Source organism: Eumetopias jubatus, unplaced genomic scaffold (genome assembly GCF_037043125.1).
Source record: "Eumetopias jubatus isolate StellerSeaLion01/CBP00866 unplaced genomic scaffold, mEumJub1_p1.0 scaffold_16, whole genome shotgun sequence".
NCBI lineage: Eukaryota > Metazoa > Chordata > Mammalia > Carnivora > Otariidae > Eumetopias > Eumetopias jubatus.
The window spans coordinates 25,766,204-25,792,017 of NW_028274822.1; the positions used below are offsets into that span (position 1 = coordinate 25,766,204).

Here is a 25,814-nt window from a genome sequence, read left to right on the forward strand (position 1 = left end):
CAGAAAACTCTGGGAGCAGAGCTGATTCAAAGTGGCGTGTGTGTGTGTGTGTGTGTGTGTGTGTGTGTGTGTGTGTGTGTCAAAGCCCTGCTACTGTGTGGACCCACGTTGCACATGGAGACGAGAAGTGGAGACCTCCACTACCAGTAGCCCCTAATTGCTTAAGTGTCAGATGCAGCCCCGGAGAACCAGGAGTGCTTGCTGACTTATTGCTCCCTGGAAGAAAGAGAGAAAACATGGAATATGTAACCTGAAGAGGGCCTTCGCCTGATGATTTTCACCATTTATTTAGTAGTAGAACCATTTCCTCAAATGAAATAATTCACACTAGACTGGTTTAGAGACACCAGGCGAGCAGTTCTGGGTGAGCCCAAATAAAGTCCCCTGAGCCTGCTTCTCCAGCCTCCCTACTCGCCAACCCTAGTAGCACCCCCAAGGCACCTCTGAAAAACCCAGGAGCTTCACAGTTTGCAAACCTGTGATCTAGTCCAACTGAGTCATTTTACTGATGAGTAAACTGAGGTCCAGGGAGGGGAGGTCACACAGCACTTCTGGGGCAGAAGTCTATAGCTTGAGTCTCGTGACTTCTAGTGCAATCTTTCTGCACTGCCTGGGAGGTCACTCAGGAAAAGTGCACAGGGTCGGGTACAGGGAACTGCCTCCTCTCCCACCTCCTAACTAGGCTATGGGAGTCCACCATCAGAGGGAGGGAGCACCTGCTACGCACCAGGCATTGTTCTCAATGCTTCACATGAACTCAGTACTCAATCTTCATCAATGCCCCTATGAAGGAGAGATTGCCATTACCTTCATTTTACGCAGGAGGAACCTGAGGCAGAGTGACAATAAGTAATTAGCCCGATTCCCTGCTTAGTCAGTGGCAGGGCCAGGATTCCATAATGTCCATGTCTGGGGTCCAGACACCAAGCCCTTAACCCCTGAGCTCTGCTGCCTCCCTCCCAGCCAGGGGCCTAGCTATTCTTGCCCTTTGAGCAGAAATGAAAGGCCCTCCACTCTGCTCCGCTCCCCAGGGAGCTAGGAGACAGGTGCCAAATAGGAGAAAGAGGTCAGACCTGTTAGCTTCCTGGCCAGGATGTCCCAGGCTTCTGGCTCAAAAGCCACCGAAGGGTCAACACCTCACCTAGGGCAGGGGGAATCTGGATCCTCACCTGGATCTGTGTCTCTCAAATGATTTTTTTTCTATCAACAGTGAATGCTGTAGGCATTTAGGAATGGAGCAATAAAATAGTAATTTCTGAGTACTTTATCCTTTTATTGTTTGCACCAAAGCTAGCTTTACATTAGCGGTGATAATTTAATACAGATCCAACCCAGAGGACGTTTCATGCACTGATACTCCATGCCATTGACCTACACACCATGGCTGAGGATACCGGTTCTTTTTTCTGTCAAACTTACAGGAAAGTTGTTAAGGACAATACAAAGAACTTCCCTATGCTCCTCACTCAGATTCCCTGACTGTTAAAGCTCACCATTTGCTCTTCATTCCATCTATCTACATACCCATTATTTTTTGTTTCTCTAAATATTCGAGGACAGGCTGCAGACAGGAAGCCCCATATCCCTCAAATCCTCTACCACGTATTTCTCAAAAACAAGGACACTTGGCTCTATAGCCATCATACGGCACTTCAAGTCAGGACACCAACACCCACGCAACACTGCTCTCCCCTTGCCCCACCGATCCCCATTCACATTCTCCAACTGTCCGATAAAGTCTTCTGGTCCAGGATCTCAGCAAAGAACACACGTGGCATTCAGTCTGCCTCTTTAGGCCCCTCCAAGCTGGAAGATTCCTCGGTCTTTTCCTGTTTTTCATATGCAAGCTGTTTTAGGGAATTGTCCTTACATTTGTTTCCTTGTGACAAGACTCAAGCCGTGCTTTCTTAGCAGGAAACCCCTCAGAAAGGATGTTGGATTTCTCTGTGCTGCACACCAGACAGCACGTGGTGGCTACCTGTCCTGTCGCTAATGACCTTAACCTCCATCATATGGTCAAATTAGACTCTGGCAGGTTTCTCCACCATAAAGTCATACATTTTCCTTTGTAATGAGGTGAGCCCTACATGTGCCCAGTCTGGTACCTGGAAGAGAATTTGCAGTCTACAACACAGGGGGAGTAGTCTACACAGAGCCAAATGGTCTCAATGAGTTATGGGGACAGAGTTCAAAATTCAGGGAGTCTGAGGCAACTAGAGTTTGCAAGGCCAAGCACCAGAGAAATCCAGAAGTCTGCAGATTGGGGAAACTTCCAGAGCCAGTAGAAGGCTTCCTGAAAGGAACAGACAGAACAATCCCCTGAGATCACACAAGGGCTAGAAATAGTCTATGTTTCCAGTGGATGAGGTAGAAACACTCCCATTCGGAAGCATCTCAGAAGGGTATTGACTCAGTAGTAGAATAAGATGTATCCTAGACTAAAGGCCTTCCACCTAACAAGGCTTTAAAAGCAAGCCTCGAAAAGATCAAACTCTTTGGAAGTAACTTAACTGTGTTCCAGAACAATGCCACAAATGTTTAAATGAATACCAACAAAAATCCAGCACCCAAAACAATGTAAAATTCCTAATACCTGGCATCTAATCTAAAATCACCAGGCACTCAGAGAAAAATATGACCTATATCCAGGAGAAAAATCAATGAATAGAAACAGACACTGAAATGACATGGATGACAGAATTAGTGGAGAGGAACCTTAAAACAGTTATTATAAATATATTTCTTACGCTCAAGAAGATTGGGGAAAGCATGGGCATGAAGAAGAGAGAAATGGAAGAGAGAGAAAAAAGATCAAAAGTGAACTTCTAGACAAGAACAATACAACATCCAAAATGAACAATATACTGGATGGTATTAATGGTATGCTAGGCTTTCAAAGAAAAGACTAGTGAACCTGAAGACATAGCAATGGCAACTAACCAAAATGAAGCACACAGAGAAGAAAGACTTAAAAAAAAATTAAGCAGGGTTTGGTGAGCCATGGGAAAAATATGAAGAAGCACAGCAGACACATTATTGGAATCCCAGTGGTGGGAGGAGGCGGTGGCTGAAATTTTTCCAAATTTGACGAAAACCATAAACTTACAGATCCAAGAAACTCAATAAATGCCAAGTAGAAGAAACAAAGAAAAACCAGCTCAAGGCACATCCTCTTCAGATTGCTGAGACCTTGACTGTACATTCGATTGTCTCTCATTAATGGGCCCAAGGCATGAACACTGAACCCACAAAATGGGACAAGCACAAAAGGAGCAGGAAGAGAATGGGTGCAGGTGAAGTGGCATGAGATTCAGGAGAGAAGGAAAGGGTGACGTGGTGAGTGTGTGGTGGCAGGTCACTGGCAGAGCAGGCTCAGTCACCTAGGAGACTGGCTCACACTCTGTTGTGGCAGGTCCCAACCCCATACCTGGATGCAGATTCCTACTATTTCTGCACCAGAAGCATCTAAAGACTCAGATCTGCTTTCTCTTTGCTGAGTGGATCCTATTGTCCCAGAGCCTGGCTCAATTCAGGGAAAGGAGCCCAACTGATGATAAAATCAGCAAGCACAGCGGACACCTGGAGGCTGGCAGGACAACTCCACTTTTCAAAAGCCTAAAAATAGCCCTGACCATGCTGGAAATGCCAGCAGCCCCACCAGCCCCACTGGAACACGATGCAGGACGCCTCACCTGCAGAGATTTCAGGTCAAGGGACAAAAAATTTCCAAGTGCACCGAGTTGCCAGAGCATGGCCTCATTTCATCTCTGGGGGATCTCAGGCCAGCCACCGATGCCTACAGCATAGCCAAGAGCGTGCTGCCACATGCATCACCACGGGACACCCTGGACCTCGGCAGGCACCCACCCCTGCCCATCTGCCACTGCTGGAGCAAGGGGCCAAAAGAGCAGGTAGGCTCTGCCCAGGCTGAGGCTCAGGACCTGGCTGAGGGGGTTGGAGACTCTGTTCCTGCACCTACCTGCCAGGCTGGGAGGACCTTCTCGATGTCATTCAGGTTGATGCCATCCCCATCTTCTAGCTTCCCTTTTCCACACCTGGACCAGAAAAGACAGAAAGGCACTGAAAAGTCGGCATGTTCATGCATCCTATCCCGGCCTGGCAAGCAGGAAGAGCAGACACTTGGCCTTGCCTCCCCAAGGCCTGCAGGATCAGTCTGTCCCACCCAGAGGAAAGAGCTCTGGAGAAGCATGCCTTCCTTCCTCAGGCCTGACAACACAGGCCCTGCCTCGGGAACGAAGGACTTTGTGCAGGTGGGCGTGCTGGGACCAGTCCCGGGGCAGGCAGCACTAATGTGACATCCAACCCCCAGGGAGGGTAACAGAGGTACCAGAGCTCCCCAGGATCCTTCCAGGCAAAGACGCTAAGCTCCCTGCCGATGAATACCCCAAAACCTATCACAGCTCCGGCAAAAGCCCATCATCTCTCCCATTATACCAAAGGGACAATGAATGAACAGAAAGACCAAACAACTTTCTTGAGGTCACACAGGCCAGCAACAGGGATTTCTCCTTCCTTGGCCTGCCTCTCAGCCCGTCCAGCGAGCCCACTCAGATGTTGATGCTTTGTCTTCATGCCCTCTGTGGGCAGGCCTACCATCAGGGCACAGACACTGGCCTCGATTCGCTATCAAACACCCATGTCTTCTGTGTATTGAAGGTGCAGACTCTGGGACCTGACTGCCAGGCTGGAACCCCAGCTGCATCCCTTACTAACTGGGTGACCCTATACAAGTCATGTAACCTCTCTGGACCTCAGTTTCCCCATTTATAAGATGGGGATCATTAGTAGTGTCTAACTAAGGTGGTAGGAGGATTAAACCAGTTAATGTATCTAAGTGCTTACAATCATGCCCGGCGCGCACGAGCGCGCTCGCACACGCACACACCCCCACATATACAACCATATTTACATACCATATTTAATGGTAAACATATTATTATGGTAAATATGGGTAATAATCACATCAAATTATGGTAAGATAAATAATATGGTAAATACATTACTACCACTAGGGCTACTACTCCTATAATAATACTGTTTACAACTATCTTACTAGTACTCCTACTATTACCGTTTTGCTACTTTTTTTATTTTTAAAGATTTTATTTATTTATTTGACAGAGAGAGACACAGCGAGAGAGGGAACACAAGCAGGGGGAGTGGGAGAGGGAGAAGCAGGCCTCCCGCGGAGCCGGGAGCCCGACGCGGGGCTCGATCCCAGGACCCCGGGATCATGACCTGAGCCGAAGGCAGACACTTAACGACTGAGCCACCCAGGCGCCCCTGTTTCGCTGTGGCTGCTGCCAGGGGAGAGAGCACCAGCACGGAGACTGATCAAGAGTCTAGACCCTGGAGCCGACCTCAGCCCACGCAAGTTACTCATTTCTCTGTGCTTCCTAGTTCCCGCAACCTGTCAACGTGAAGATAATAATGCTCCTGCCTCCCTAGGTTTGGTGAGTTTTAAATAATATGAGTTGAGCACTTGGAACGGTGCCCGGGACGGATTAGTGACCACAGCTCTCATTGTTATTATTAGGGACCCAGGCATGGTGAGGGCTGCCCGATGTGATGGCCGTGGCATTTTCCAGCTGCAGAATTAATGCAACTCTCAAATTTCAGAGCATTTATTTGTTCAATATTTGCCGAGCATCTCTTGTGTTTTTGGCCTTGTTAACCACCCTTGGAGTCATGGAAAATAAATCTGGTGTAGTTCCTGCCCTCCACAACTCACAGCTCTTGGGAAACAGATCCTAAACTCATCTGACAGGGCAGTGAGCCTGACTACCAGTAGGGGGCAGCATGTGATAAGCATCAGGGAAGCCTTACAGAAGGCGGAGCCGGGGTGGCTGCATATCCCAGCAAGGCTTGGGTGGAAGAGGGCAGAGGACGTGAGCTATGCCCCCCGTTCAACAAGTGTTTCTGTGTGGGCTCTGGCTCAGGCTGGGCCCCAGTGTAAACAGTGCACAGACTGGGCCTCTCAGGGCAACTGGGGGCAGCCCAGGAACCGACAGGAATGCTGCCCAGACTGTCCAGAGGCATCCAGAATGGTCTGGGGCAGAGGGAGGGAGGTGGGTCATGAGCTGGCCAAGCAGAGAACTCGGGAAAATGTCCTGGGCAGAGGGCAGCAAGGCAATGGCCTGGAGCTAAGCCCAAGTATGTTGCCAACTGGGATGTCAGCCTTCCTGCCAGGGGAGTGGGGCGGGGGTGGGGGTGGGTAAAGGGGCAAGATGGTGCTAGAGGGCCGGGGCTGGAAGGACAGCTCAGGTTCTGGGAGGTGGAGCTGGGGCAGGAGGGGTGTAAGGAGGGTGTGAAGGGCATGAGGGAAAAGTGGAGAGTTCTTGCTCCCCCCTCGCCCCCACCCCAGCCTCCTGATGCCCTGGGCTGCATGTAGGTAAGGAGGCGGAGAAAGGTCTGGAAACATCCAGCTACCTCTTAACTACAGGCTGGCTGGTGAAGGTACCAGTGGCTTGCATCTGTATTTCATATGCACCATGGCAGTGGGAGGTGTGGAAGCTGGGGACTGCTGGCTGACTGGAATGGCTGACACCCTCACCCCCAGATCGCGTACACTATCCCCCACCTCTGGACTCCCAGCGGCCCCGAGCTCCAAGCACACGCAATGCACCAGCTTAGCTCAGCACAGGTGCCTCGGCAGCCCCTGCGGGCGGCAGGGGACCGTGTGCAGGGAGGGCTGCTGTCCTCCTAGACCGTCCTGTCTGGGGTTCTGAACTCCCTGGAGGGACTGCAGGTTCGGAGGGCAGAAGGTTGCTACCAACCAGCTGAGTCACTGCTGCCAACAGAGTTTCCAAGGCAACAGCCTTCTCTGATTTCTGTCCCTCCATGGAAACATGGGCTGCAGGAAGCCTTGGCAACCAACCTTGGTACCCTGCTTCCAAGGGATGCTGCAGTGGCTGGGCACGTGGAGTCCGCCCCCAGTATGGCTGGACTCTAAGGATGACACAGTTCCTGCCTCACCCACAAGGTGGCCACTGGATGCTATACACCCACGATCCCCCAGGAACCTGGGGAGGCCCGGTCTCGCCTCTGCTCTATCCCATTCTAATAGGGCGCCTCCATGCTGAAGGCCATCTCCCCTCTCTACCCAAGCAAAAAATGCTCTTGGAAGTTCTGATGGAACCCACACAGGAAGGATGATGGAAAAAGGAGCTGTGGTGAGAGGCTGGGGTCTCCTGGGAGAGTGTGAGGCAAGTGATGGGTCTCTCCCCAGAAAAATTTATACAAGCACGTGATTTTGCATGAAATTTTAAGGGGGTTAAGCTGATTCACAGATACTCTGGTATGGTGACCTGGGCACTGGATGGTGTCAGAAGGCCTTAAATCATGGCTCTTCCACTTGGGCAAGTCAGTCTGCCTCTCTGAGCTGCATTTCTCTCATCTCTGAAATAGGGACGAGAGCATCTCCCTCCCTAGGCTGTTGTTCATGACACTGGTGAGACCAGGGTGGCGAGAGAGGGGGTGCCCACTAGGGTGGGGTAGGGAGCAGGTGAGAGGCAGTTATGTTTAATATAACCAATAATACCAGTTATGTTTAGATCTGCAGTGACGGGAGGCGGGAGTGGACAGGAAGGGATCGGAAGGAAAAGTAAAAGCCATCGGCATAATAAAAAAAAAAAAAAAAAAGGAGAACAACCAGTGTTGGCTAAGATGTGGAAAGATCAGCAACCCTGAATATTGCTGGTAGGAATGCAGAATATTCAGCCTTCGTGGAAAATCATTTGGCCATTTCCTCAAAAACTTAAAACATGGAATTACCATGTGTGGTATTGTGATTTATGTAAGATATATTTGGTCTGTGTCCCCAGTCCTGGTACAGAATTCCTAAAATCCCTGGAATTTCTTAAGCCAAGACAGAGATCAAGGTGTCTTTTGTTGTGTTAATGAAGCGACTTTTGCAAAAACACCTAGGGAACCTAAGGGAGCGGGCTACTTGGCAGGGGACCCAACTATATGATGGAGGGTTAGAACTTCCAGTCCCGACTCTGACCTCCAGGGAGGGGAGAGGGGCTGAAGTTGGAATCAATCGCCAGTGGCCAATGATTCGATCAATCACTCCTGTGTAATGAAGCCTCCACAAAAGCCCAAAAGGAGAGGCTTTGGAGAGCGTCGGGCTGGAGAGCACGGGGAGATTCCGGGAGAGTGGCACTCTGGACAGGGCATGAAGCTCGGCACCTTCCCCATCCCTCGTCCTATGCCTCTCTTCCATGTGGCTGTTCCTGAGTTACATCCTTTTATATAAACCAGTCATCTACTGAGTACAGTGTTTTCCCAACTCCCATGCACCTCCACCCCCAGCAAATCAATAGAAGTCATGGAGTGGGTCACTGGAACCCCCAATCTAGAGCCAGAGATCTGAAGTACAGGTGACAGCCTGGCCTCTTGACTGGCGTCTGCAGTGCAGGGAGGGCACAATGTGTAGGACTGAATTCTCAACCTGTGGGGTCTGACACTTTTTTCCAGGTAGATGGTGTCAGAATTGAGCCAAATTGCAGGATACTCAGCTGATACCAGAAAACTGCTTGGTGGTGTTGGGGAAAAAAACCACACACACTTCAGAACTGGTGTCAGAATTGGACCGCATGACTCAGCAATTTCATCCCCAGGCTCATACCCCAAAGAATTGAAAACAGGGACTGAAACAAATACTTGTACACGAATGTTCATTGTAGAATCATTCACAATAGCCAGAGCGTGGAAAGAACCCAAACGCCCATTAGCAGATGAATGGATGAACAAACAGGGACAGAGCCATGTGACGGAATATTATGCAGCCACAAAAAGGGATGAAGTGCTGATAGATGCTACAACGTGGATGAACCTCAAAAATATGCTGAGTGAAAGAAGCCAGAGCCCAAAGACCACATATGATCCCATTTCTATAAATATCTGGAAGAGGTAAATTCACAGAAACAGAAAGCACATGGGTGGTTGCCAGGTATAAGAGGGGGCTGGGGTGTAACTGCTTAGTGGATCTGATTCTATTCTGGGGCGTTGAAAAGGTTTTGGAACTACAGGGAGGTGGTAGCTACCCCATATTATGAAAATACACAACGAAACTAAATTGAACACTTTAAAATCGTTAATGTGTTGTTATATGAATTCTAAGTAAATAACAAGCATTTTAAAAAGAAAGGGAAAAAAACCCCCCTCTGTCTCATCCCCTGTGTCAGTCACATCGCTGTCCTGAGGTCAGCCCAGGCCCAGACACGTCATTAAGAGAACAAGGCAACACTGAAACACGAAAAAAGCAGAGGATGAGACAACGCAGTATAAAATCAAACACTACACCAGTGGTTCTCAAGGTGGGGTCCCTGGACCAGCAACACAAGCATCCCCTGGGAACTTGTTAGGAATGCACATTCTCAGGCCCCACCCCAGAACTTCTGAATCGGAGTTTAGGATGTTCTGGCTGTTTTGATAAGTCTCCCAGGGGTCCTGATCAAATGTGAGACCCACTGCACTCAATGGCTGACAAGCAGAGCTGCGGCGGTCACAAAGAGGAGCAGGGGCTGCGGATGCAGGGGGCTGGGCAGGGAAGCGTGGAGGGATTCTGGAGAGAGGCCAGTGAGCCTGTAGTTCTAGGTGGAGAGCCTCTCTGGACATCAGCCACCTATGTGTCCCCAGTTCAGCAGAGATGCCTGCCTGCCCAGGGGAAGGCCCCTCTCGACCCCAGGATGGCAGCAACCCCACCCACCCCCATGTAAGAGCCCCTCGTCACTCCTTACCCTTCCCGGTCGATATGTGGCAAGGGCTGCTTGGGCGTGTGTCTCAGCTTCCGGTGGAACTGGGTGAAGTCCAGCTTTTCAGGCTGCAGGTCCCAGGTGGCACCACTAGAGGACGCGAAAAGGTGAGGAAGTGACGTAAGGGGGTGACCAGCCCAGTTACTGATGGGGACCAGACAGGCGGACACAGGGAGTGTCCTCACAAAGAGGTGGGCTGGACGGGGAGGGCCCCCACTAGCCAAGGGCAGGGTGGACAGAGACCCCTCACTTGGAATGGAGGCTGTGGTGTCAGCTCTGTGCTCACAGACAAAGGGGCAGGAAGCTGCGTGTGAAGCCCCCACCTCCACTCAACGCCGCTGCGCAATAATGCGGGCCTATAAAACACAAGTGTCGGTCTGATGCCTACCCTACAGCGGTCCCCTAAAACACTTCAGAGTTTGCTTTCACACCTACATTTGAGGAAGGCTGGAGAAAAAGGAGGCCAAAAACCTGAAGCTTCTGATAGCAGCTCAAAATGGCGGCAAGGCAGCCCCGAGGTAGATGAGGCAAGTCAACACGGCAGGAGGCTGGCTGCCACCAGCCTCAGTCCCAGGAGACCATGGTGCTTCCGTTCTGAGTCTGACTAGGGGTGTGCCTGGAGCACGCCCAGTGTCGGCCAGCTCCAAGCCAGGGACAGAGTAGAGCTAAAGGGCCACTGCCATCCATAGTTCGAAGCCATCACTCTCCAGAGGAGTGAACATACGGTAGGTACCCATCAGCAAAACTTTCAGGGGCACCATCCCCACATACTGAGGTAACCCTGGCCAATACCTGTTCTTCCAACCTGGCCCATCAGGAACCTTCTAGAATCTGAACCACTGACAACCCTTCCTTCCTCCAGACCTCCCTGCAGCCATCTCCCCCAATGCCTATGACCCCGGGAGTGGGGCGGGGGGGCGGGTAACTGCAGTCACAGCCATCTGTCCCTGGCTCTAACACAGGCTGCCTGGCGTGTGCCACGCGCCATTCTCCTTTGCTCTTCCAACCACTGGTCCACTCCTCTGCCTTCTTGCCCTCTTCCCTGTGGGTGGACCGTTAGCATGTCTTCTCTTTCCCCTTCTTAACCCTCTCTCAGCCTCCTCACCCTTCTCTTTTTCTCTTTCCTTTGGACGCTCTCCCCTCATTTTCCTTCCTTCCATCTCCTTCTCTCTCTCTCTGACCTCCTTCCTCAGCAGTCTCATCCCTTCTACTTCACCCCCTCTTTGTTTCTCTCCACTTCTTGATCAGTGAACACTCACCATTTACTCAACTTCTAAAGACCCCACGGCGCTTCTATAAGGACAAGAAGCTGGCATCCCAGCCAGAGGCATATGGCACAGACAAGAGCAAGAGGAGCTTACCTGAAGGAATCAAAGGTGTTGGCAGCCCAGATATCCGTGCCCAGCATGTCCAGAGAGTTGTCTTTGCTGCCATTCTGGAAGAAACAGGGGATGAGAAGGGTGGTATTATTTGCTAGGTCAGGACACTGAGAACAAGTGGGCAAAGGCCCATTCCCAGAAAGGGCTGCAGAGGCCTTCCCTCTCCCGCCTCGGGTGGTCATTCTGGGCAGCCTGTGGGCTGGAGAGAGCCACTGGAGTGAGCATCCTGGCTGGTGCGCCCAGTAAGAGTCATAAGGACCCCTGGCATACCCCCAGGCACAGGCCCTCCCTTCGATGGTGTCTGACACCTGTGCGGTCAGGTACAGAAATAGCCTGGGTCTCTGCTGCCCCCAGCCCCTGGCTCTGTCCTCAAAGCTGCCACGCTATTGAGCTGCAGCCTTATAGCAGTGCCTTCTTCCCAGGCACAGAGGCTCTGCAAAGCCAGACATGGTAGCAGGTCCATATGGAGGTGCTGACTTCCTCTGGAGTTAAGCCCCCACTTCCCAAAATCAGCACTGAGAAGCCCCCATTGACCAAGGCTACACCAGGGATTAAATTCTCTAAGTCAACCCGCTCCAGTCTTCGTCCCCCCAATGTTCCCTACATGATACATCCCGTAGACAGAAAGCACTTTATTCCATCCAGTTTCTATAATTTGACTTCTCTGCCCCTTGGCTGACGATCTCCCCAAGTTCTCCAGCAACGTGCCTTCACTCCTGATGTCATCCATCCCTCGTTACCCCTACAGGCCACTTTCATCATCACACTCTTTACAAACAACGCTTCCACCTCCAGTACACCTGGGCGTGTGCATGCCTTATGACCCAGAAGTCACGCCCAGGTACTAACACAACTGAAATGTGCACAAATGTTCACTAACAGTATGAAGCACAGAGGTGCAGAGCAGGACTATGCATAACACATCCACACTGGAAACCAGCTAAATGCTTACCAGCAGTTGACCAGACACATAAATTGTGGTATAATTCACATACTGGAATTTTACCCAGCCAGGAGAATGAACACATTAAAACAACATACAACAGCATAAGTAAATTCCTCCGAACACAAAGTAGAACAAAAGAACCTAGACACAAAAAAGTACCAACTCTATGATTCAATTTACATAAAGTTCGAGAGCAGGCAAACTAACCTGTGGAGACAGAATTCAGATAGTACCTGGAAGGGGACCCCAGAGGGGGTATGGGGTAGGGGCTGGTAATGTTCTGTTTCTTGATCTGGGTGCTGGTTACAAAAATGTGTTCAGCTTGTGAAAATCCACTGAACTGTATGCACGTGATATGTGCACTATTTTCCATGTGTGTTAGGACCTCCTGGTTAGATTCCTGGTAGTATTCCCTGTCTTTATGACCAATCTCTCCCCAAACCTGCCATGTCTCAGGTCCTTTAGTTCCTACACTGGACAATCTTCTTTTGAGACCTATCCATGGACCTAGGCCTGGCCAGACACTGAAGACACAGAAGTAGAAAAGTCACAGGCCCTACCTGCAAAGAATGGTGTATGATGACACACATGTAATAAGTAATTACAAGACAGTGTGATATGTACACTGATTCAAGGGGCCACAGTAGCACAGACAACTTTCCTGGGCAGGGGTTGCAAGTATTCAGGAGGGCCAGGCAAGCAGAGGAAAAAGCAGGGACAGGGTCATCCTGGCAAAGGGGACAGAGTGTGGGAAGGGTAGGACACAACAGGACGTTCTAGGTAACTTTAGGGCCTCTAGGGAGCACAGCCGCCTGGGGAGTGTCCAGGAGCCCCAAGCCCTGGGTGGGTTGGTGGTCTCCAACTGTCTCCACTCTGTCCTGGCCAGGACTTCCTAGGAGCCCCACAAGTATTCCTCAGTGATTGTTGGGCTTCCATGGTGGCCCCCCTCCAATGCGTATGTTGAAGTTCTAACCCCCAGTACTCAGAATGTGACTCTATTTGGGAATAGGGTGGTTGCAGATGGAATTAGTTAAGATGAGGTCGTATGTGTGGGCCCTAATGCAATATGACTGGTCTCATAAAAAGAGGAAATTTGGACACAGAGATAGACACGCACAGAGGGAGGACGCCATGGGGAAATCGGAGTCATGCTGCCACAAGCCAAGGAACCACTGGGAGCTGGGAGAGAGACCTGGACCAGATCCTTCCTTGGTGCCTTCACAGAGATACATGGCTCTTCCAACACCCTGATTTCAGAGTTCTGGACTCCAGAACCACGGGATGACAATACCTTTCACTAGGTTGACCCAGTTTGGGGGTCAGAAGCGTGAAATCAAGGAGCCCTAGCAAAATAATATGGCAATCAACCACCCATCTCTCTACAAACTCCCTTTGTGATGGTGGTCAGTTGTGTCCCTTCCTCCTGCAGTCAGCATTTGCCCCTGCCCCAACCCCATGACCTTCTCCTGTCCTCATAGTCACACCAAACACCTGAGGGCTAGGGTCTCCCAAATCCTACAAACACAGCAGCCTGGGCAGACAAGCCCAGATCCAGGCCAGCTGGGGCTGGTCCCTGACTCCCAACATCCACCTCCCCAGGAGCCAGCCCCTGAAAAGCCCCATCTACTATCTTCTTTGGTGGCCACTCCCCTGCAGACCACAGCCAACATCGCCCCAGAGCCTGCTGAACAAAAGCCCCAGTGGACGAGAAATGAACCTGAAGCAGGCTCAGTGACCCCACCCCTGTGCTTCTCCCAGCAAACGGAGATACCAGCACCTTGACAGAGAAGGCCTATGATGTGGGGGTTTGGTTTTGTTTTTGATTCTCCTCATTTTCTTCACGTTGGTCAGAGCTGGTGAGCACACTCTCCTCCCTTACTGCATCATACTCAGCACGCCCGACTCACCAGCCCCTCACGTGGAAACCAACCTAGTTTCCAGGGAGAGTGAGGAGTTTGCAGGTGCATTTCAGCCTTTAATCAGTCTGAAGGAAAGGGAACACACTGGCTGGTGGAAAGGTTGAGTAGCCCAGCCCCCCAGCAGAGGGGCCCAAGTGCTCGGCCCCTCACAGACACCAGCGGGAGACAATGAGGGGGTGTAGGGAAAAGGGAGGGCAGTCAGTGGGGTGCTGAGGGAAAAAGGGGAGTGGTGCATGACCTCAGACCTTATCAGTAAAATGGGGACTGGCCCCTCCCAGTGGCACCACCAGCCAGAAGCCCTAGGTTCTAAGTGACAAAACTTTTTCCTCCCCCCGTGCCCTGAGAGCTCCTTCTCCTCCCACTGTGCCACAATCCTCCTGTGAATCAACCACGTTTACTTAGGGCCATAAGCCTCTCCATATGGTGCCAGACGGCGGCTCTATGCACTGGGTGCTTCCTACCCACACCTGTCCCGTCCCACGTTCCCGCAATCCCTTTCATTACTGACAGTGTCTTACCAACCCAACCTGCTCCTCGCCTGCCCCTCTCCTTCAAAGCTTGGCTCCTCCAGGAAGCTCATCTCACCTCCCAAACTACAGTCACCTTGCTCTGTCCTGAACTTACCACCCAAGCAGGTGACGTGTGGCAGCAGAGCCCACCCGTGGCAGTCCTCACTCCATCACTCCATCTAGCGATCCCTCTCCTACACTAGATCAGAGACCCTGGCTGGCAGGGTCTCTGGTCCCCTCCCTGGTCCCCCAGGGCTCTTTGCTCACTGCCTAAGAAGTGTCTGCCAAACTGACTTCCACTTCAATAAACTTCCACTGTCTTCCTCAAGCTTGTGTTTTCCTCTTGCCACAGTGACCTTCCCTTGTGACCTCAGTGAAGTCTGGACTTGAGATTCTTTGTATTTAAGTAAAGCGGTCTCTGAGAGTGCAATGCTGTGTGCTACAGATGGGTTTCTTCTGGCACGCACGCTGATGCCAAGCCGTCTCCCATCAGTGGCAGACATCACTAATCAATCATGGCATGATTTACAGTCCTCGAATCAGCTGACTGCTAATGTTCCATATCACCCCCTCCCCCTCCCTTCTTGAGTTGCTTCATCATCCTCCCCATCCCAACTCCTGGTGCCTGGCTTGCTTCAAATGCAACTTTGAAACTGCACATGGCTAGAGAGACTCCAATCAACCCCCACAAGGAGACAGCCCCCAGGCCTCCTGAGATGTTAGCGGGCCCAGGCCTCAAACGCAATAATCCATGAGCATTTCACAATTTTTTAAGTAGGCTGCATGCCCAACATGGGGCTTGAACTCACAACCCTGAGCAAGAGTCACATGCTCTATCGACCTAGCCAGCTTCCATGGGTAGTAGAGCATTTCAGATGCAAAGGTCAAAAAACAACAAAATCAAAGAAACAAATAAATTCTGCTTCCGAAGTACATGTCTGAGACCTCACCCAGAGTGAAGTTCACCGTCCTTCAGAGTAGCAGACGAAGTCTCTTTCCCTGATCCCTGACGCTTTAAATACCCAACTGACTCTGGCACTGACAAATTCAGCCTAAGGGGACCGTTATTTGTCATGGTTCCCTTATAAGAATGTTAAATATTGGGGTGCCTGGGTGGCTCAGTTGGTTAAGCATCCGACTTGTGATTTTGGCTCAGGTCATGATGTCAGGGAGCCCCGTGTCAGGCTCCATGCTCAGCGGGGAGTCTGCTGGAGATTCTCTCTCTCCCTCTCCCTCTGCCCTTCCCCCGACTTGCTCTCTCTCTCTCTCTTTCAAATACATAAATTAATGTAAAAAAAAAAAAAAGCTAAATCTTCCAGGTAAGTTTTTTTCCCAAATTGTTTTCCTGCGGTAAATAAAATGCACACAACATAAAATTTACCATCTTAACCATTTCCAAGTATACGGTTCAGCGGCATTAAGTACGTTCACATGGTTGTGCAGCCCTCATCATCATCCTTCTCCAGCACTCACCCTGTAAAACTGGATCTCCAATCCCACTGGATGCTAGCTCCCCATTTCCCCTCCCCCTTCCCCCGCCCCCACCTTCCTACTTTCTGTCTCCATGATTTGCACCACTCTGATACCTCACCTGAGTGGAATCATACAGTATTTTGTCTTTTTGTGACTAGCTGACTTCACTCAGCATAATGTCCTCAAGGTCCATCCATGAGCCCAACCTCACACCTGGAGCCAGACTTGTAAGCCCCTTGACTACAGCTACCTTCTCTTCTTGGGCCTCCACAGTGGCCAAGCTAGGCACACAGGAGGTTTGCCTCCAATGCCTGCCAACCAATTAAATGGACTCTACCCTGTTGCTTTCGAGTCTGAACGATTGATTCACAGACTGGGAAAGTCAAGATCGATTTACCAGCCTAGGATTCAAGGCCACTGAAGAGCGAGGCACGTGGGCAGCAGAGAGAACGACTATGATGAAGGGATAGGAAGGTCACAGCCAGGAAAAGAATAACGTGGAGGGGACCCCGGACCTGTGCCACTCAGCAGCCCCAGAGGAGGTGATGGCCCTGGGCAAGAAGGAGGGCCCTCAGGCCGCTGAGCTGGAGGTGCCGAGGGCTGTGGGCCAGAGGTTTGGCCGGTCTGTGCAGAATGGGACAGAAGGTAACCCCATTAACAGGTGAGAGGGCAAGTCTAGAGAAGCTCACAATGAAAGTCTGGGTCACAGGGGCTGACCCTATTTATTGTCGCTCTACTTGACGCAATAACTGCAGCATATAACAAGAATCTGGATGTTTCCTCAGAGCTTGTTGTAATGCAATGTGACAGGCATATAATCACTGCATGCAACCGTTTCTCAACAGGGGCTGGACACTGCCTGGCACTTGGAAGCAAAATTAATCTCCATCAAATCTCAGCCCAGAAAGGGAAGAACCTCACCTGCTGAGCCTTCCTTTGCTGTCCCTTGTCAATGCAGAGGTGGTGGCCCGGGCACTGCCCAGAGGGGCCAGGCCTCACTCGGCAGAGTGACTGAGTGCCACAGCAAAACTGGACCACCAGGAACCAAGAGCTTCACACGCCCATCCCCAGCGCCCCAGCCCTGTGCTGGCAGCATCCAAGCTGACCATGAGGCCACCTTGCCGTGGGGCTTCAGATCCTGTCTAAGTCCTTGAAGTGTCTGGATATTCCCCCTTTCTCGAGTTCTGGACACCAATCCTCAAACCTTGCAACCCTCAATAGACATGCCATCTGTTCCACAAACCCTCTTATGATTGCAGAGAGGTTCATCCATGAGCCCAAGTAGGTTGTAAGTTACAAAGAGGCAGGATCTTACAGACAGACAGACCCACAGACAGGCAGACGGCAATCTGATTTCTGGAACCTCCCACCTGGAGCCAGATCCACCTCACTCTCCAAACCACCCCTTACTCACACTGAGGAGCCACGTGAGAAGCAAGGACAAGCAGAGGACAGAGCAGAGGGTGACCAGGACTTGGCTTGTTCCCAGGCACCCCCTGCGCTCTCAAGCGTCGGCTTTCCTGGCACACAAGTTAACGCGTGGTGTTAGCGTCACGGGCTCTGAGGCCACACTGGGCTGCCCAAGATATGGGATTATATTCCTCTTTGGACCACTGTGCTCTTCCTGGACTCAGAGAAACAAATGTCCTCCCTGCCCCCAGTCTTTGTTTCTGACAGGAACCAGCTCAAGACCCCTCCTCTCTGCCCCTCTGCCGTGTCCTCGAAGCTTGTGCCCCAGGAACCCACAGCACATCCAGCGTTTCCCCACTCATCGGCTGCAGGGCTTCCCAGGGGCGTTCTAGAAACACGAATCCACTGGCTCTCAGATGTCAATATGCATCAGAATCACGTGGAGAGAGGAGCATTGCTAGGTTAAATTTAGTGCAGCTGGGGTGGTCCACGAAACACACTTTTAGAAACACTGGATGTTAGAAGGGTTTTGTGGGGGACAAAAAAAAAAAAGGTTCCCTCATCAAATGTTTGGGATACACTGGGTAAAAGACTGTTAAATAAATTACTTTACTGCAAACCTTCTCAGTGCCTTTATTGGCCTTGGATGGATATTGACTCTTCAAGTAGGTGGCAGTATAGTATGCAGTATTCCCCAAACTCCTTTGGCCAAAACCCACCCCATCCTTCCTCTTTATTCCACAGAGTTTTTTGGGGGGTGGGGTCAGGACCAGGGTTCCACAGAACTACTTTGGGAAACAGTCTTCTAACCCTCTGCCCCAGTGATTCTGCATCCCCTCAACTGGGAACCCTGGCTTCACTTTTTTTGTTGCATCCCTCTGCCCACTCACCCCCTCATCCTAGCTGTGGGACCCAGCATCATTCACTAAATACTTTTCAGCAAGGATTCGGGTGTCCGGGCACTGAGAGTCCCTCACAAAACTGTGCTGGCTTCCTCAAGAACATCCTCCAGTTTGCCATTCCTGTGGCCACAGCTCTTCTCTGAGCCCCATCCCTGCCCCAGCCAGGGGTTCGGCTGGTCCCTGCCTCCCAGGCTGCTGCAAGGCCGAAGTTCTGAGAAGCCTCATCAGGAGCAACCACCCCTTTCAGAGGATGGTGTTTAGCACTTAAATGCTGCCGAATCCCTCACAGCCCCTTTCCCTGGCAATTAGGGGGCCTCATGCCAGGGTGAACCATGCTGCTCTCAGAACAGAGCACAAAGACATAATGAGCAAGCACTTGACACCACATGGAAAAGAAAAGGAAACAGCCTGCCCACGGGCAGGGAGACTGGAGCTGCCTCTGAGGGCCCCGCAGGTGTGCACAGCTACCCCCAGCTTGGGGGTGGGGGGCTGGACTCCTGGCGATGACAAGAGCAAAGGCACTGAGGCAGCACTCGCCGAGTGCCGGCCACCCTCTGAGCACTTCACACCGGTTACAACCTTAGGAAGCCCCATTCCACTGATGAGAAAACAGAGGCTCAGAACCTACTTCTGTTCAGAGAGCTAGTTCCCAGGATGGGAATGTAGACAGTGTGGCCCAGAGTTTATGCTCTTAACCGTGGCACCGTGCAGCGCCATCACCCAAATAAACCATGACCCCAGCACGGATTGCTATAATGCAGTAAGGTACCCATCCCCCTCCCCCAAGACAGCTGGGTTCTGCAAGTCCATCTCCGCCCACGTCCGGGAAGGTGGTGCGGGCAGAGGGAGTAAACCGCCTGCAGTGAAGTGAAGGGGGCATCTGGGGGTGTGAGCTGGGCTGGATAAAGATGGCGGGGGGCGGGGGGGCTCTGTGCCTGGGTGAATGAAACCAGGTGGGAGTGAATCACTGCACGCTAGAAAAATATGCTAAGTCAGGAGCAGTGGGAAAATAAACCCTCCTCTGTGCCGCCGTCTTTGCTGTATTAGTATACAACTGCGGGGTGGTTTTTGCTCGTGCATGTGCATGTGTGTGGGTATGTAGGTGTGGACAATTCCAGGCTACGAGGGTTTAGAGACTAAGCAGAACCTGACTGAATCGGACATCCGGCAGCAGGAGGACTGCCCCCATTCCTGGGAGGGTCACAGGTGAAGTTCCAGCTAGAGGAAGCTGGGGCATGTTGGTCTGGACTTCCCCAGTATGCTTGCTATTTGTCCGCTGTGCCAGGGGCCACTGAGGCAGGGGTGGCCAGCCTTTGGTCCTGGCCTCCCACAGCTGAAAGTCCAGTAGGGGAGCAGCTGTGTATACACAGCCTGGTGCTGGACACCAGAAAGCAAAGGGCAGTAGAGCCCCCGCTCCTCAGAGGGCTCACTATCTCAGTCCATTTCCCTTCTCAGTGTAGAATGTTCTTCTACAGATTCTGTCCATCAGGAGGGCCAACAGCAAGCCTGACCCTCATGTGGGTTCTCTCACTTCAAGGACACAGGTTCCCAGTGTAGCTGACTGGGAGGGCCATCCCTTTAGACACAGAAGAAATTTTTCTCTTTCCTCTCGAAGGACCCCACCCCAACTCCCCTGCCTCAGCCCCGATCTATCACCCACAGGTGGCCTAGCACAGTGCTAGTCCTGAGGCTATCATCCCTGCCCTCGAAGGTCTCACCGCCCAACCAGGAATCACAGAAACAAAGAGAACAATGGAAGGTGGCATGTGGTCAAGCACCGCCTGACATGATGCCTGCCAACCCTGTTGCTGGTTTTGGGGGAGAGAACAGAGGGGCTCCAGGACTTGACTTCAGGAAAACTTCCTGCGAGTAGCAACATGGTTTGGATTAAAAGTGGGGAAAGCAGGGTTGCAGGCCTGCGAGCTGCATCCTGGAGGGCTCAGGAGAGTCGCTCGACTCCTCGGACCTGTGCTGTCCCCTCTGCACGATGAGTCTTTGGACTGCACCAGTGACTCCCAGCTGGCGTAGGTTGGGGTGGACCATATGAGACACTGAGACCTGTGCTGTCGCCTCTGCACGATGAGTCTTTGGACTGCACCAGTGACTCCCAGCTGGCGTAGGTTGGGGTGGACCATATGAGACACTGAGACCAAAGGCCCCTGAAGGCATCTGCCAGGCCCAAACAGGGGCTTCCTACAGGCCGGGTCTGAAACTCCTCTTAGGCTCCCAGTTGAACCAGAATTTGAGAAACAGTCCTGTCGTAGTAATTTTGTGCGTGTGTGAGTGCGTGTGCATGTATGCGCATGTTTGTTCAGCACCAAGGACAGCATCCCACATGCTGGTGGGAGACAAGGAGCGATTCCTGCCCCCCGGCCCCCCGCCCGCTGCAATATTTTAATGCCCCTACAATAGAAGGATCACTGGGGCAGAACAGTGACCAGCACAGAGGGCCTCCTGGATGGCACCAGGGCTGAGTTCAGGAGCAGGAAAGCCCATTCCTTTCATTCCGGAACTTTCTTGTCTATCCATTCATTCTGTCCCTTCCTTCTCTACTAGACCCCACTGTCTTTGAATTTAAAACCCAAAGGGAAATGTGGGCGATAATGAGTGAAGCCTGTGACCAAGTATATTTCTCTGAATCCAATCCTTTCTGCCCACTCTCTTTGGCTAACTAAGTTTGTGCTTTCGGATTTACATGGCCATGTTATTTGAAACTGTCCTGGACTGGGCCACACCACAGGCCCCTTCTGGCTGGCTTCCTATTCAGCATCTGCTGAAATAATGGGGGCCATTCACTTGTCCCCAGTTGTCCACGCTGCCCATGCCCCTCTGCAGGGAAAGGATCCCATCCTCCAAGGCTCCTCACTAGGCCTTCTTGAAGCTCCCCAGGCCCCAGGGATACTCCCTACTGCCAGCCCCAGACTCAGAACCATAGAAGGCGAGGGAGGAAAGGAACTGAGAGATCACTGGGTCTCAGGGGTGACCCGGGGCTTCTACAGAGGTGCTCCCAGAGCAATGAGGTAGATGAAGTGGGAGAGACAGCAGGTGGGCTCCTCCTTCCCCCGCCTCACCAAGCAGTTTTGCCCCTTTTGTTTTCCTTATGGGATTTCGCTGAAAGATTCTAATGAAACAAAAGGTTCTGCTCTTTAAAAAAAAATTAACTTTTATTTTAGGTAACTGTAGATTCACATCTAGCTGTTAAGAAATAACGCAGGGATCCCCTGTACCCTTTACTCAGTTTCCCCCATGGGGAAACTTGTAAAAGTATAGCTCGGTAGTAAAACCAGGATATTGACATTGATACAGTCAAGATGCAGAACATTTCCATCAGCACAAGGCTCCCACCTGCTGCCCTTTTGTACCCAAACCGTTTCATTCTGCCCCTCCCTTCCCTAATCCCTGTAACAGCTAGCCTAGTCCCCATTTCTATCATCTTGCCATTTCAAGAATGCTATATATATGGAATCAGAGTACGCAACTTTGGGGGATCGGCTTTTTTTACTCGGCATAATTCCCTGGAGATTCACCCAGGTTATGGCATGTGTCACTAGCTGATTCCTTTTTACTGCTGATTGCCACAGCTTTTTTTAACTGTTCACCTGTTGAAGGACAGCTGGGTTGTTTCCAGTTTGGGGCTATTATGAATAAAGTGGCTATAAACATTTGAGTACAGGTTTTTGTGTGAACATAAGTTTTCACTTCTCTGGGATAAACACCCGGGAGTAAAACTGCTGGATCATATGGTATTTGCAGGTTCAGTTTTTTAAGAAACTGCCAAATTGTTTTCCAGAATGGCTGTACCACTTTACACTCCTACCAGCTATGTAAGAGTGATCCAATTTCTCTGTATCTTCACCAGCATTCAGTGTTGTCACTATTTTTTTAAAATTAGCTATTTTGATAGGTGTGAAACCTCTCATTGTGGCTTTAATTTGCATTTCCCCTACAGCTAATGATGTTGCACATCTTTTTGTGTGCTTTTTTTGCCATCTGTACATCCTCTCTCTTCAGGGAAAAATGTCTCTTCATATCTTTTGTCCATTTTCTAATTGCATTGTTTTACATGCTGAGTTTGGGGAGTTCTTTATATATTCTGGATACTAGTCCATTTGTCAGATACATGTTTTGCAAAATTTTCTCCCTCTCTGTAATTTGTCTCTTCATCCTCTGAACAGGGGTTTTCCCAGAGCAAAGTTTTTAATGTTGATAAAGTCCAATTTCTCATCTCAGTGTTGACATCTACTGATTGTCTTTTCTCCATTTAGTTTGAAATGTTTCTGGTTCTTAGTAAGACAAATGATTTTTTTTATTGCAATAAGGACACTTCCATGTTATGTTATGAGACCCTGAACTGTATTTAAGTCTTCTGTTTTAACTGGCTTTTTGTGATAACACTCTGGCAGGGAAAGGCGGGGGGCACAGCCTCAGTACTCCCAGTGGAGGCAGAAGTCCGGGGGTACACTTATCACGGCTAGGAGGTGGGAATTCTAGGTGGGAGTTCTAGGACTCCACAGGGTCCCCAGGGACCCTGCCATGGGGGTGGTCTCATTACCACTGGGCAACGGTGGAAGTCCAGTTTTCTATTAAAATTTCCTCTGACACAACCCACCAGGGAGAGGAGGGGTGCCTCAAAGCTGCTGAGTGGGGGTGGAAGTCCAGGCCCCCACACGGTCTCTAATAATGCCATGGAGTGCTAGGGGTCCTACTTACGAGCTGGCAGGGATGGAAGTCTCAGCTTCCTGCCTGGCCTTTTCTGACAACCACCCCAGGAGGGGCGGGAGGGCTCACTACAACCCTCTGAGAGTGGCAGTCTAGACTCCCAGTGGGTCTTTGCTGGTGTGGGTGAGGGTGGGGCCACACTTTGCTGTGTGCTACTTGGCTGGAGTAGAGCAGTTATTGTCTAAAACTTTTCTATCTTGATAGTTTGCCCTTTGTCTGGACCTTTGCTTAGAGAGCACAGACTTTTATTGGGACTTTAAAAATCTGTGTCCACTGCCATTTCCTGGTTACCTCCTTCTTTGGCCCCAAGTCTGGGATGTTTTTACTCTTAGGTGTTTTACTTTCTGGTTTTACTCACGGGTGTTTATCCCAGAGAAATGAAAACTTATGTTCACACAAAAACCTGCACTCAAACCTGTAAAAAGGAAACCCAGGGAAGTCATGACTGTGTCCTTGCTTGGGTCCCCCAAACCCGAGCTGGTCTGCCTTCTTATCTCTACCTTTCAGAATCTTATGTTTGTTTTACACAGAATGTCCAGGATTTTAGTTGTCCTTAGCAGAAGGAATATAAAAACGAACATCTACTCCATCTTCCCAAAGCAGAAATCTAGGTCCATATTTTTAACAAAATATTCTGATGGCCTTAAGTCTAGATCATCTCATTTTTCAGAGGGAAACAGGCTACTGCAAGATGATGTGTCTCACCATTGTATAGTAAGTCAGAGGTACAGAGGCTAGAACTCATGTCTCCTTGCTCTCAGTCCAGTGCTGTTACCATGACAGCCTGGCACCTCCGCTCTTATGCCTGTGCATCTGACCTCCTCTGCCCGCTGCAAGGTCCCCCGCAGACACCAGCCCCACTCCTGCGTGTATTCCCATGCTGCTCTGGACTGTTGCTTTTCCACTAGAGAAAGTCTTATATCTCTAAGCAGATTCCAGGTTCTCTGAGGACAGAGTCCATGCCGCATGGCTCATACTAATGACCGCAGGGGCTCAATGGATGGCTGCTGACTGTTTCCCTACAAATCAACCATCGCTACTGTTTTAAATGTTGTAGCCTGGTTCCTTCAGGTGAGCTGGAGCCAGAAGGCACCCTGAGGACAGGGATAGGTGGTATCTTCTGGAAAACAGAAGCTCACATGCTGGCAGCACCAGAGTCTGCAGAATCAGATCATGCCAACAGGACTGTGTTTGGTTCGGGGAGGCTTATTAGTAGGAATAATAGTCCGTAGGATGGGACAGGACCTAAGAACCATCAGGTCATGTGCCAGACATCTCAGCACTGCAGTGTAAGTGTCTGTCTTTCCTCTCTAACCTCTATGTAAACAGAGACTGCGCCTATCACCTTCACCATTCTTCTTCCCAGCAAGCTGCCCTCCATGATGACGTGCTGATAGGATCAATGTGTGAAAAAACCAATAAATAAACAGAGGAACGAACCAACTCGACCATGACAAAGGGAAACAGCTGCAGGAATGAGGATATTTACCTTAAAACACACACTCGCCATGCTGGACTGCTATGGGAGAGACTAAACAGCCGTGGACAAAGGAGGTAAAACTAAAACCATCAGCTGGAGCTTGGAGAGGTGGTTTGGGGCTAAATCAGAGAAACACGTTCTAATCAATGGAGCTGCCTAACAATGTTCTGAGATGCCTTTTGGAGGAGTGAGCTCCCCATTACTGGAAATGTCCAGCATCTCAACAGCCATATGAGGGGGCTCCTGCACTGACGGGTGAGGGGTTGGATCCGGTGACCTCTGAGCTCCTGGTCATCCTGAGAGCCCATGATGTTTTAGGGGCTCTGGGTCTGATGTGGGAGGAAGAGGTCAGCTCCAGCTCCTGGGGAGCGTCTATTAGAGGCGGTGCATGTGATAGTTATTCTAGCCAGTCACCAAATAGTTCTGGCTTCCTGAATTCCAGGCACATAGTAGGATTATACTTTGTGGGGTGCTCATGATTGGGTGGAGCCATGTGACCGGTTCTAGGCCACAAGCTAAGAGGGGAAGTGATGTGTATTATATCTGGGTTGGAGTGTTGACTTGCCACTGCAAGACCCTCCAGTGGTCCTCCTCCCTCTATCCCGGTGACTGCTGAGAATGGCAACTGCTCCATCAAGCTGGGTCTTGGGTGGGTTGTTTACGGTTACCGAGATTCAAGGCTGTTTGTTGCTGCAGCATGACCTAGGCTATCCTGACTGATACAAGGGGACAGACTTTACCTGGATGGAACACCAGAGACAACAGAAGATATACAAGGTACACAAGCAGGGGTGGGGTTGGACAGCAGTTCCAGCATCTCAGCTGAGTGCACAGACAGCGCCGCATCTACCACCCTCATTCCCAATACTCCTGTAACCCCAACACAAACCACCCACTCCAGGTGTACTCTCTCCTGCTGCCCTAACATCCCAATATTGCACCCAACTTCAAGCCTTGTGAACACCATTTCTTCTCTCTTCACCCTCTTCTCTCTTCCGTTCTGTCTGGTCAAGCATCCTAACCATTCCTGAGAGCACAGATCAGGTCTCATGTCCTATACGGCATCTCTCTACCCACAGAGACCAAAAGGACCACTTTGGAATGACCACAGTATCTGTGGTCAGGAAATATCTTTGGGGGACTTAACTGAGTGCCTTGTATATCCTCCATGTTAAGTAGCCTCTACTCCACAAACAGGTAATGAGCCCAAAGGCTCCAGCTCATCTGTGTCTGCCAAGCTCACAGCAGATACTCAATAAATACTAACTAAATAGAAGTGCCATGAACATGATATTTCT

At 50.7% G+C, this 25,814-nt stretch overlaps 1 protein-coding gene across 2 annotated transcripts in view; it reads right to left on the reverse strand.

Moving 5' to 3' along the window:
- CTIF (cap binding complex dependent translation initiation factor) overlaps window positions 1-25,814 on the reverse strand; it is a 210,614-nt gene that overhangs the window by 164,846 nt on the left and 19,954 nt on the right. For both annotated transcript variants that reach the window (XM_028098331.2, XM_028098329.2), the window contains exons 3-5: window positions 11,141-11,214; window positions 9,765-9,869; window positions 3,980-4,055 (exon numbers count right to left, since the gene is read on the reverse strand). In XM_028098331.2, coding sequence (XP_027954132.1) covers window positions 3,980-4,055; window positions 9,765-9,869; window positions 11,141-11,214 — 255 coding nt within the window. The remainder of the gene's footprint in view (window positions 1-3,979; window positions 4,056-9,764; window positions 9,870-11,140; window positions 11,215-25,814) is intronic.